The following is a 13,965-nucleotide window of genomic DNA, read 5'->3' as shown; positions in this document are numbered from 1 at the left end:
TGTTTCATTTATTACTGTTTACTGCTCTTTATAGTATATTTTAAATGTAGAAACATTTAATTTCATTATTTTTGAAGGCGTCTTTGCTCTACAGCATTTCTTTACATATATATATATGTGTGTGTGTGTGTGTGTGTAATATAATAATGTAATATGTAATAATATGTGTAAATATATGTGAAACGATAATGTATTAGAATGAGTGCATTAATATTAACCTTCGCTACTGTCAGAGCTTCTGTTCTAGAAAATTAATCAACACTTTCTGACCAATCAGAGTGCAGAATTTAACAGTGGTGTTATCTATCTATCTATCTATCTATCTATCTATATAACAACTAAAGAATCATGCAATTTGTGTTGTTTAAGGAAAAAACACAAAATAAGGTTGAAAACATTGCAGTAAGCACTGTGTGTGTTGTGTATGTTGTGTGTGTTGTGTATGTTGTGTGTGTTGTGTGTGATGGAGCATTTTATTTTTATTTTTAATCACCACAGGAATTAAACACGGTTAATAATGTATAGGTGTTAATTATAAACTGTAGAGTTAAAAATCTATTCTTTTTCCCTCAGGAGCTAATTATCAGCTGCAGCTAATTACAGCAGGCTAAAAACAATAACCTCACAGGTTAAAGGTTAATGTCTCAGGACCGCTGTAGCTCCTATCTATCTATCTATCTATCTATCTATCTATCTATCTATCTTTAAATATGTTTCTGTAGAAATATTTGTGATGTGTTTAGTGATTTTGGTGCTAATTTGTCGGGTTGCTGCTGTATTTTCCTTCTTCCTGTGAGAAGTCATTGTTTATGTGTCGTTGTTGTTGTTGTTGTTGTTGTTATTTCTATTTCTATTCTATTTAATTTGAGAAAAAAAAAACAATCTCAAGCATAAGTGATAACGTTTAGGTTTCACTGTTAGCTCCTAAAAAAACAAACCTTGGCTCCTCACTCACTGCTTCACAGAGACATTCATCATATCAGACTGAACTCAAATTCCCAGGATGCAATGCGACGGTTGAGATGACGGCTTGGCTAGTTAGCGGTCTGCGAGGTGACGAGCGCGAGGGCGATAACGGTGGTATTAATGTGAATGAGGAGCTGAGAGAGCCGACAGACTAAAGCACTAAAGCCCTGCTGCATCACTCTCAGTGGGTAGCTGCACGGCATTGTGGGTAATGTAGGAAACAGTTAAGCATAGTTTAAATACACTGACATGTCCATGTCCATGAAGGAAGTTTAAACTAAAACTCAGCATTTCATTATAAAATAAATGCTGCTGAAGTGTAAATATCTACTCAGTGTTACTCTCAGAGTTGCTGTATTCTTGCGTAAAACACAATTATATCAAATAAATAAGACGTCTTTTATTTTTACTCCTCTATATTCTTACATGATGGATGAGATTTCTAAATGTAAAGCAGAAAGTGGTATTTGTTAGATCGAGAGTTAAGTGGTTGGAGAAAGGTGAATAAAATTCCTCTTATTTCTTCAGCAGCTGGGAAACGTAACACAATCCACCTCCTCAAGATTAATGCTCTTGTCACTGATACAACTTTTCCACTAACCTCTACACATCCAGCTACTGTTCTGACTCTGTAGATTCAATTAGAGTTTTAAAAAAGTTTGCTGTGATCAAGACACACTCTCAGAAGAAGCAGCTGATGCTGTAATAAGTCACGTGGAAATGACGGCAGAATCCTATAAACTATTTCCACACAGTCTTGCTCTCTTTCTTTTGAATGTACAGTTGAGGTCATAAGTTTACATACGGCTTGCAGAATCTGCAAAATGTTAATCATTAAAAAAAAATAAATAAGAGGGATCATAAAAATTGCATGTTGTTTTTTATTTAGTTCTGCCATGAATAATCTATTTCACATAGCAGATGTTTACTGTGTAAAAGTCTTAATCACATGTAAAGAAATGCTGTAGAGTAAAGACGCCTTCAAAAATAATGAAATTAAATGTTTCTACATTTTAAAAAATCCTATAAAGAGCAGTAAACAGTAATAAATGAAACAAAGTCAATATTTGGTGTGATGATCCTTCACTTTTTTTATAAAATAAAGCAGTATCTGAGGTGCAGTGTGTGCAGTTTTATAAGGAAATGAGCTGGAAGTGTTACTGAGCATCTTGCAGAAGCAGCCACAGTTCTTCTGGAGACTTTGACTGTCGACTCGCTTCTTATTTCTGCAGCGAAACCCAGCAGCCTTCATTATGTTTTTATCTGAAAAGTGTCTCTTATGGAATCTGCTGCTTTCTTTACTGACATACAAACATTTTTCTGTAACGTTTCATTTTGTGCTGGAAAACTAATGTTTGGAATCGAAAATGTTTTTGTACTGAATCAATAATGTAGAAGTCAGAAAATAAACATCTATAACAAAGTTTGTAGTAAAAAAAAGGGGGGTGCCAAGACTTTTGCACAGTACTGTATAGTCCACAAGACACAATAATAACTGAATTTACACAAATGAACCAGTTCAGAAGTCTCCATTCGCTCGATTGTTAATCCTGTGTGTGTTTCCTGATGATCAGAGGCTGTTTTTATGTTTTGTGAAAGTTGTTCATGAGTCTCTTGTTTGTCCTGAGCAGTTAAACTGCACACTGTTCTTCAGTAAAATCCTCCAGCTCCTGCATCTTCTCTGCTTTTCCACCATCTTCTGCGTATCTGACTCCTTTCCATCAGCAGCTACATGATGCTGAGATCCATCTTTTCACACTGAGGACAGCTGAGCGACTCGAACACGACTATTACAAAAGCTGCAAACGTTCACTGATGCTCAAGAAGGAAACACGATACATTAAGAGCTTTAAACAAAATAATAACAATTTACACCAATCATCCTGTTCAAAAGTTTACACGCCCGCCGGCTCTTAATGTATCGTGTTGCCACTGATTCTTGAGCATCAGTGAACATTTGCACCTTTTGTAGAATCGAACGTGTGTAAACTTATTGTGTAAATTCAGTTATTATTGTGTCTTGTGGACTAGATGCAAACATCTGCTGTGTGAAATCGCTTATTCAGAGCAGAACTTAAGAAAAAACATAAAGCGATTTTTATGATGTCTTATTTTTTCTTAAATTATTAACATTTTGCAGATTCTGCAAGACGTAGGGAAACTTATGACCCCAACTGTATTTATGTATTTATCAAAAACCATGAACTTCCTCTTATTTTCTCTCAAGCAATAATATCCCTCATTCCTAAACAGAATAAAGATTTACCTTTTACTGACAATTCCTCCATAAGTCTAGTAAATAATGATTATAATATTTTGGCTCACATATTTTCCAAAAGAATAAAAAATGTCCTTAATTCTATAACAGATAGAATTAGGCACAATCTGGATTTATCAATAACAGACACATGTCGAATAATATACGCTTAGTTTTAGACATCTTAGCTTACTCTAGCTCGATCAGTGAGAATAGATTTCTTCTCTTTTCGGATTTCTATAAAGCGTTCGATACTTTGGAACATAAATTCATTTTTCAGTGTCTTGAAACGTTTGTTTTTGGTGAATTCTTTGACGCATGCTCAGCTCAGCGTTCTGAGATGTGGAGGGATATTAGACAGGGATGCAGATTAAAGGAATAGCTATAGCTGAAGGAGACGTGGTGATCAGTCAGCTTGCTGATGAACGACTTTCTCTCTTAGGGATGCGATACGGAATCCGCTGGCAATAAATATTATTGATTTGTTCTCCCAAGCCTCTGGTCTGTGCTTAAATATTCACAAGTGTGAGCTTTTAGCCTTTAAAGACTGCACTGATTCTTGTGTTGATAATATCCCTGTGAAAGAAAAGATGTTTATTTCGATGTTTTTATAGTAAAGGACCAAAACTAAAGATGTATTTTTAATTTCCAACCCCTCACTGATAAAACTCAGAAGAGATTTCACCAGCTAGAGGACTTCTCACAAAGGCAGAAGGCATCTCGAGCTTCATTTATGCTGCTCAATCTCTTCATCTAGATGGAAAGTTATAGTCCAGGCACTCTAAAAAAATTTTATGGACACATCAGATTCATTATATTAGAAAATCTGTTATCATGCATACATATGAAAAGGTTGGTCTCTGTTTTTTGGACTTTAGGACTTTAAATTATACCTTTAAGAAGAATTTTTAAGGATGAATCACTTTAGAAAAAGAACGCAATGTCTTTCAATGTCTTTTTGGTGGCCTTGATTTCCTCCTGATGTGTAATAAATAATAAAAATAATAAATTACCAGCAACATTATCTGCTTTTCATAGGCAGGTTCCTCTCTGATACACAGGCACAATTTTTCACCTCACACCTATTTCATTTGGAATAATCGTAATATTCTATATGAGAATAAATCAACGTTTTTTTAGGACTTGGTTTAATTAAAAAAATTCTGTTAGTCAGTCAGTTAGTTAATTCTGAAGGGATGATGTTCTCATACAAGGAATTTTTCCCCAAAGGAATTTTCCCGAGTGATTGATTCAGTTCTTTCAGGTGTTGTAGCTTTGTTGGAAAAAGCTCATCTCTTGTTATCAATCCGGCTGAAGCTCCTGTTGGCCGACTGCAGAGTGTTTTGTTTCACCCTGCAGAAGTAATAACAGATTATTCTGCTCTTTATTCCAGCAGGACGTTGTTACTGTCCCCTCTATAACTGCTTATTGGATTAATAAAGCAGGTAGCATGTCATGTGCTGGAACAAAGTGTGGACGATTCCACATGCTTTTTTCTTAACAAACAAAGTAAAAGAGATTTCTTTCCAAATAATCCACTGGTATTAGGCTGCAAACTGGTATATGATAAAGTCTATAAGTGAAATATGCTCCAGTTGATCTTTTCTTGGTGACTCTGTTGAAACTGTTGTACATTTTTTTGTGGTTTTGTTCACAGAAAATCTTTGTTGAGATATTTGAGGATTTATTAGGAGTGAAATATACAGTATAATGAGTGTGTATTGCGTTGGAAGGACGTGCTCCTGGGCTTTGGTGACTGTAATCAATCTAAAAAAGGACAATTTTATGTTATAATCTGATTCTAAAACTCTCTTTTTTGCTTTTATATGAATTTGAGCAATATCTTACACTGCTTAAGTTGTCTAAGAATAAAAAAGCTTTAAAACATGATCTGTTTGTGATTCATTTCCAGTCTTTAGTGACTTGTAATTCTCCAAACTTGTCAATATTTCTAATTTACTCTGTATTTAATCTCTCTCTCTCTCTTGTTTCTCTTTGCTGTTATCTGTATATTGTTTTGAGCATTAATTTAAAACAACAAACAAACGTAAAGTAACGCATTCGGCCGCCAGGAGGCGCTCATGTGACTCTGCTGATCTTCATGTTCTTTTTATATATATGTATACATGTATATATACAGTTCTGTGTAAAAGTCTTAGGCACATGCAAAGAAATGCTGGAGAGCAAAGACGCCTTCATAAATAATGAAATTAAATGTTTCTACATTAAAAAAAATCCTATAAAGAGCAGTAAACAGTAATAAATGAAATAAAGTCAGTATTTAATGTGACGATCCTTCACTTTAAATAAATAAAGCAGTATGTGAGGTGCAGTGTGTGCAGTTTTATAAGGAAATGAGCTGGAAGTGTTACTGAGCATCTTGCAGAAGCAGCCACAGTTCTTCTGGACACTTTGACTGTCGACTCGCTTCTTATTTCTGCAGCGAAACCCAGCAGCCTTCATTATGTTTTTATCCGAAAAGGGGGGGTGCCAATACTTTTGCACAGTACTGTGTGTGTATATATATATATATATATATATATATGTTTTGAGGGTTTTTTTGGAAAATTTGCTCTCTGTGTTCTGTGTCATGATGTAACGTTCACATTTTTATTTTATTTAACCACAATAAAGCATAAAAACCCGAGTTACAGCTAACAAACAGAACCATCTTCAAAACCCACTTAAAGGCTGCTGAGGGAAAAGCGACGAAAATATTCTTTAAATCCATCAATATAGAGCTTATTTACACACACACACACATATACACATACAGTATGTGCATAAATAAATAAATAGATTTATTAATTAATTCATACGTTAATTTTATCATATATATAGATATTTAGTCATATAGATACAAAGCCTCTTTAAAAATATTCTTTTTTTTTCATTTAGTGGTGATGATATTGATATGTTTTAATATTTATTTACTTATATTTGTTTATTTATTAGCAAAATAATAATTATAAATATTACTCAGTCCATCGAGAGCAGAGTTAGCTTAGTGCTAAGGTGCTAATGTCTTATGCTATGACAGCTAAGCTAACAGCGCTAGTGACACCGAGTAAAGCGAGTAAAACAAACAACATGCGATAAATACTCATTTACTAGTTTATAAACTACTTTCAGAAACATATTTCACTTAAAACATCTGTTTCAACTGCTGGAACTGCTAACTGTGCTACTTTTCGATGTTAAACAGCAATGTTAGCTAACAGTGCTAGCAAACGTTTACATTTCGCTAGCACTGTCCTGACAGATCCACTTCCTGTCTCTGTTATCGCTAGCAGTGGAAGGAAAACAGACCACCAAGCGCAAATTTAATGATTCAGTTATATATCAATTTAAAATAATAAATATTATTTGAATCTTCTGTCAGGTTGCGTAGCGTAGCAGCTAACGCTAGCCTGAGTGAGAGTCGTCTTGCTTTGACTATGTTAACGTCACAATAAAACTCAATTATTACTGTTTTAATTAAACACATCTTATTTTGTCGGGTTATATGTTAGAACTGTAAGGATTTGTGTTCAATATTGTACTTTTATAAGTATGTTAGAGAAGTTTTTATTAGCATAAACGCTGCTGTTTGTGGGTTTTGTCATGAGGAAAGGAGAGTTAGCACAGTTTTTGCTGATTGTTTGTGCTAAACGTTGTAGAAATTTTACTCAGAACAGATAATCCAGATGATGAAATTATACTTTCTGACACTGAATATTTTGTGTTTCATATAAAAGTTGTTTTAAATGGTATTTAGCCAACAGTGCTGCTGAATCCTGCACTCTGATTGGTCGTCAGGTGTTGATTAATTCTCTAGAACAGCAGCTCTGACAGTAGCGCAGGTTTATATTAATGCGCTCGTTCTGATACGTTATCGTTTCCATAGCAACAGCTCATTCACAGGGACGTGTAGAGCGGACGCTCCACTAATAAACAGATTTTAAAAATCGTTAATCTGATGAAGTTTTCTTCAGGGTAAGGAGATGTTTATGTAACATGTATGGAAGGAGTCTCCAGTGTCAGAGGTAAAGCTGTAACATTAAGTTTCCCGACATCTTCAGGACAGATGAGTTTACGCTTCTTTCTTTGCGGTTTCTCAGTAACACGCGTAACAAGCTGCGTTTTTTTCTTTTATAGCTGCTATAAGGTAAGCGACAACAGGAACTAACTCGTTTCCACAACAGTACATGTAACGATAAACGGATAAAAAGTACACCACATTCATTAATAAATTAATAAATAAAAATTAAATAGTTGTGGTTTATTCCTCCAGAGGAATAAAACGTTTCGTGTCACGCTGTTATGGGAAAATAATCAACAGTAACTCTGCTTCATCACACCACCGTGTCCGTTATTATTTATTATAGCCCATGATCACGTGGTTCGGATGGCCTACATACTGATGTGGTGACGTCACCGCCACACATTATGCAAAGACATTTTACTCGCCCTCTTTATAATTTTTTATTTTTTTCCCCTATAATAACTCCCTGTGAAACCACCGGCACCGGCATAATGAGGCACGCGCTCTAAAAATAGCCTAGAGAACTCGGTAGAGCCCCTCAACCACCCTGCGCATGCGCAGTAGCATCCGGTGAAGCTCGCGGATAAAAGGCGCGCGGGATGTTGAACGGACGGAGCCGCGCGCGACCGGAGCCACGAGCCATACCGGATTTACGCATTTGTTTATTTGTTTGTTTGTTTGTTTGTTTGTTTTCCCTCGACATTAATTTGCATTTCTCCTCGACAGATTAACCGTGGTTTAGATTTTGCTTATTTTATTTATTAGTAATTTCTGTTTATTATTTTTGTTGCTTTATTATTATTTTCTTAAATGACATACAGCCGCGTGCACGTGCATCATTCAACAGTCTAATTTATTAATTATTACAAAATAAATATATGATTTCATCATTTTAGTCGGTGCATAAATTTAAATATCATTTAAATATTAATATTCCTGTCAGTCACATTGCTTTATTAATTCATTTATTTATTATTTGTAGGTTATTTTCTATAATTGTAGTAAATAAACATTAAACTTCATTTAATAATAATTAAAATATACTAAAAGCCTAAAGAGGATTTTTTTTTTCTTAATGTTAAGGTCAGTTTCCGGTTTGATTTTAATTTAATAGAAGTTTAGACAGTTGTTTGTTGTTGTTGTTGTTGTTTTCTTTATTATTATAACGCGTTATTGGGTGTGATGGTTGAGGCGCGCGCGGCGGGAGTGGACTCCGGTGCTGCGTTGCTGCTCGCGCGGCTCTTCACCATGGCGCGCGACACGGGAGACACGGGCGTACCGGGGTCGGGGTCCGAGTCCTGGGCGATGATGATGATGACGCAGCCGCCGCCGCCGTCCACCGTGCCGCGGATTCCGCCCGAGGCCGGGAACCGGACGCGGTGCGCGGCGCACGTGCAGAGCTACGGCGGCGTGGAGCGCGCGCTGATCGGCGGCGTCCTGACGGCGCTGACGCTCGTGACGGCGTGCGGGAACCTGCTGGTGGTGGTGTCCGTGTGCTCGGTGAAGAAGCTGCGGCAGCCCTCCAACTACCTGATCGTGTCGCTCGCGCTCGCCGACCTCTCCGTGGCGCTCGCCGTCATGCCGTTCGTCAGCGTCACTGACCTGATCGGCGGCCGCTGGATCTTCGGCCAGTTCTTCTGCAACGTCTTCATCGCCATGGACGTCATGTGCTGCACGGCGTCCATCATGACCCTCTGCGTCATCAGCATCGACAGGTGAGCGCGCGCGCCCTGCGTGGTGCCGACTCTTTTCTGGGGTTCGAGGGTAGTTAATGCGCGCGCGGAAATACTCTAGAAGTCGCCAGGTGGCGTCATCATCACCACCATCACCATTATCACCATCATCACCATCACCATTATCACCATCATCACCACCATCATCATCACCATCATCACCACCATCATCATCATCACCACCATCATCATCACCATCATCACCATCACCATCATTACCATCATCATCATCACCATCATTACCATCATCATCATCACCACCATCACCATTATCACCATCATCACCACCATCATCATCACCACCACCATCATCATCACCACCATCATCATCACCATCATTACCATCATCACCATCATCATCATCACCATCATCATCATCACCATCACCATCATCATCACCACCATCACCATTATCACCATCATCACCACCATCATCATCATCACCATCATCATCATCATCATCATCACCACCATCATCATCACCATCATTACCATCATCACCATCATCACCATCATCATCATCACCATCACCATCATCATCATCACCATCACCATTATCACCATCATCACCACCATCACCATTATCACCATCACCATCACCATCATCATCACCACCATCACCATTATCACCATCATCACCACCATCATCATCACCATCATCACCATCACCATCATCATCATCATCACCATCACCATCACCACCATCATCATCACCATCATCATCATCACGACCATCATCATCACCATCATCTGCATTTCTAGAGGTGTGAGATGAAGAAGTGAGATTTTCTGAATAGAATAGAATGGAGTTTTATCAGAATAGGAAGTAATATATTGTAACTGATTTGGTCAAGGCACCAAAAACTGTTTACATAATGATCAGTTGTCAGTGATTGGTTGTTAGGAACACTGGTGATCAGTGATTGGTTGTCAGGAACAATGATCAGTGATTGGTTGTCAGGAACAATGATCAGTGATTGGTTGTTAGGAACAGTGGTGATCAGTGATTGGTTGTTAGGAACAATGGTGATCAGTGATTGGTTGTTAGGAACGATGATCAGTGATTGGTTGTTAGAAACAGTAGTGATCAGTGATTGGTTGTCAGGAACAATGGTGATCAGTGATTGGTTGTTAGAAACAGTAGTGATCAGTGATTGGTTGTTAGGAACAGTGGTGATCAGTGATTGGTTGTCAGGAACAATGGTGATCAGTGATTGGTTGTTAGAAACAGTAGTGATCAGTGATTGGTTGTTAGGGAAAATGGTGATCAGTGATTGGTTGTTGCTAACAACTGCTCAGAATGTCACTAGGCTCTATTTTGAAATAAAGTCACTAAAGGGGTCTAAAAGTCTGAGACTTTAATTTAAATAAACAGAAAGTTTTAGAATTTTGAAAATAATGTGAAATAAAGGAGGGAATTTATATTCAGTATCCTGAAGACTCAGTGGTGAAGATTCGGCTATTTCGTCTTCTCTCTTCTCGTGCAGTCTGGAGCGCGAGTGCACGCTGCCGTTACAGCGAAAGGGGGGACGAACCCAATACTAATAAACTCTGAAATTCATAAATATGTGTAAGATTGTACTTTTCCCACAGGTTATTGCTGTTAATAGAATCTCTACTAAAACTTTTTGTATTAAATTAGAAAAGAAAGCAGAATAGAGGACAGACTTTTGGACCCCATTGTATCTTAAATCTAGAAATGTGGATGGAAATAGAAATAATAATAAAGCTACTTCTTTTTTTTTTAGTTTACGGTTTATCAAGAAAACAGAATTCTGTGTTAAATTAATGTTTTCTACGACACACAGTTTAAATATCACAGCATACGAGTCTCTGTAAACAGGATTCTTTATGAATAAGCTCTAAAGTTTGCATTTCTGTTGACATGTTGTAGTTAATTTATTTAAATTACTGTATTATCTCATTAATGTGTCATTTCAGTCTCATGTCGAGGAAAACGAGCTGACTAATCCCTAAAACACTCGCAAAGCGACATGCGACCGTGTCATTTCCTGTGAAAGTTCATGACTCAGAGCTGCGATTCGGGTGACGAGCGAGACTGAAGCTGCGATTTTCTCCATGACACGCTAAAGTGTCCGGCTCCAGTAAATTCCTCGAACCATGATTTCATCTCCTGGTTGGTTGTGTAAGGAATAAACCCCTCCATGTAGCGCTGTTATGGGAAAATAACCAACAGGAGTTACTGTCTCCACCTCTGTGTTGATTATTTTCCTATAACAGCTGTTCAAAAGTGTTTTATTCCTCTTATACCACAGCAATTTGCCAATAATTAAAATTTTTTATTTCTTAAAGAACAACACGTCGCACTTTTTATCATTTATAGTTACATTTAATGTTCTTGAAACGAGTTCGTTCCTGTTCTCGCTTACGTTACAGCAGCTATAAACAGTCGTTCCCTCACCAGCCTCTCTTTATTCTTTCACTTCTACAAAGCACTGACACTGGAGACTCCTTCCATAAATGTTACATAAATGTCTTCTTACGGAAAACTTCACCATATCGATGATTTTTTAACCTGTTTTTGTGGAGTGTCCGCCGTAAATGAGCTGTTGCTATAGAAACAATAACCTATGAGAACCTGTGCTACCGTCAGAGCTGCTGTTATTGAAAATTAATCAACACCTTCTGACCAATCAGAATTCAGCGATGTGGTATAGTAACACCACCAGCTACTAGTTTAAATACGCAGAATGCCAGGTCATGTGAGTTTAGCTAACTAAATGTAACCATCAGTATACCTTTTTATTTCAGGTACCTGGGCATCACGAGGCCTTTGACGTACCCGGTGCGTCAGAACGGATGGTGCATGGCCAGGATGGTTCTGTCGGTGTGGTTGCTCTCCGCTTCCATCACGCTGCCTCCGCTGTTCGGTTGGGCGCAGAACGTCAACAATGATCACCAGTGTCTGATCAGCCAGGACTTCGGCTACACTATCTACTCAACCGCCGTGGCCTTCTACATCCCCATGAGCGTCATGCTGGTCATGTACCGCCGAATTTACCGCGCTGCCAAGCTCAGCGCCGCCAAACACGCCATCTCGGGTTTCCCGCGGCCAAGTGACGAAGGTGACGACGATGACAGAAACAGCCGAGACGATGACAGCGACTGCATGGCGGCGGCTATGAAGATGCACCGGCTCCGAGGAGCGAAGTGGAATGAAGCCGAGCGCAAAAGCGCCTCCATCTTCAAGCGGGAGCAGAAGGCGGCGGCCACGCTGGGCGTGGTCCTGGGCGCGTTTACGGTCTGCTGGCTGCCGTTCTTTGTGCTGTCGACACTGCGTCCGTTCGTGTGCGGCGTGAGCTGCAGCTGCGTGCCTCTGTGGATCGAGAGAACGCTGCTGTGGCTCGGCTACGCCAACTCGCTCATCAACCCCTTTATCTACGCCTTCTCCAACCGGGACCTGCGCACCGCCTACCGCAGCCTCCTCGCCTGCCGCTACCGCAACATCAACCGCAGGCTCTCCGCCGCCGGCGTTCACGAGGCGCTGAGACTCGGCCCGAGGTCAGAGGTCACGCTGTCCGTGTGAAGGCGTTTTAAAGACCCTCATGCTCTACTCATGACTTCAAGGGCGATTATATCTTAGTGTAAAGGGTAAGGATGTGAACGGCACTCAACAACCGCACTCCTGTGACCCTGCCGGAGGTCAAAGGTCATGGAAGGTCATATGAAACTCAGGCCTAAAGGATTGCATCAAGGTGAACTCGGATTTTCAGAATCACTCTGAACTATTTAATTGGACTTTATATCTGATCAACGATAAAATTCAAGCATTAAATATGAAGTTTAAACATGTCCAGGGGTCAAAGGTCACCAGGTCAGGCTGACCTACAAAATGGAGGACAAATAGCATTCAAAATTTTAAATCTTAAGCTTTTTAAAAAGCCGAAACTGGTCATTTTGAACATATCAGTAAAAATGTTCTAAACTTAAACCTCCATGTTGTGTTTCTTTTAATGTTGTGAAAAATTGTTAAAAATAAATGTCTAATAATCATTCAGCAAAATTTGAATAAAAAGGTAGTAAATGTGTTAAAATGCTCAAACAGCAGGGGACTTCACTGACCACACAGTCCCAGTGGGCGTGGCCTAATATTCTAATGAGTCAGTTGATTGGCAGCCCTCTCAAGGGTCCATAAAACACTAGCTTAGCTTTCTTTTTCTAGGCTAACTTTCACTCTCTAGATTAGCTTTCTCTTGCTAAGTTAGCTTGGATTAGCTTCCACTCGCTAGGTTAGATTAAGTTTGACTCACTAGGTTAGTTTTCACTGTCTAGGTTAGATTAGCTTTCACTTAGTAGTTAGTTTTCTGATGCTAGATTAGCTTTCGCTCGCTAGATTAGCTTTTGTTCACTGGGTTTGCTTAAGCGGGAAAATATCAATTTAAGGAAACTGTGTGGGCGGGACTTCTGGCGTCAGCTTTACCCAAGATAAGCCCCTCCCACTTTACACAGAAAGAGGAGAGATTCATGGTTTTTATTGCAGATTGTAAGACTGACATTAACCTCATCAGCAAGTGGAGGATTTTTTAAGCTTCAAAATTAAAAATGGTTCAAAAAGAACCAGAACCTGGTTAAAGTTTCACATAAACTTTCACATAAACAAGTAAAAACTAAAAAAAATCACAGCAGGACTGATGTTCAGTGACGAGGTGAAGATTTAACCGATCCATAACTCACTCATGTCTCAAATACTTTAATCATTTTATCACGGTTTACGATATTATCACAATATTTACAGAAATATTATCACAGTATTCCATGGTGACGTCTCGTCATGCAACGTTTAATAGTAAAGAAAATGGTATAGAAAGTTATAGTATTTCATTACTCTTGAATAGTGAACTCTATTATGAAAGTGTTTTATACACACGTGATGCTCGTTTGAAATAATCCTACGTTCACACTAGCGAGTGATAAAGCACCAGGTGATGGGGCAGTGATCGTGTTTCTACACACACGCACGACAC

The 13,965-nt window shown here is 38.7% G+C and overlaps 1 protein-coding gene across 1 annotated transcript; it reads left to right on the top strand.

Annotated features, from left to right (window-relative positions):
- Window positions 1-8,200: 8,200 nt before the first annotated feature.
- Window positions 8,201-13,748, top strand: htr7a (5-hydroxytryptamine (serotonin) receptor 7a). The gene is made up of 2 exons (XM_053237329.1): window positions 8,201-8,962; window positions 11,753-13,748. The coding sequence occupies exons 1-2, from the start codon at window positions 8,430-8,432 to the stop codon at window positions 12,525-12,527; spliced, it is 1,308 nt and encodes a 435-aa protein (XP_053093304.1). The 5' UTR covers window positions 8,201-8,429; the 3' UTR covers window positions 12,528-13,748.
- Window positions 13,749-13,965: the final 217 nt, after the last annotated feature.

The sequence above is a fragment of the Pangasianodon hypophthalmus genome, chromosome 10 (genome assembly GCF_027358585.1).
Source record: "Pangasianodon hypophthalmus isolate fPanHyp1 chromosome 10, fPanHyp1.pri, whole genome shotgun sequence".
NCBI classification, from domain to species: Eukaryota; Metazoa; Chordata; class Actinopteri; order Siluriformes; family Pangasiidae; genus Pangasianodon; species Pangasianodon hypophthalmus.
Note: the sequence above shows the minus strand (reverse complement) of the source record. Positions and strands in the feature narration are given on the sequence as shown.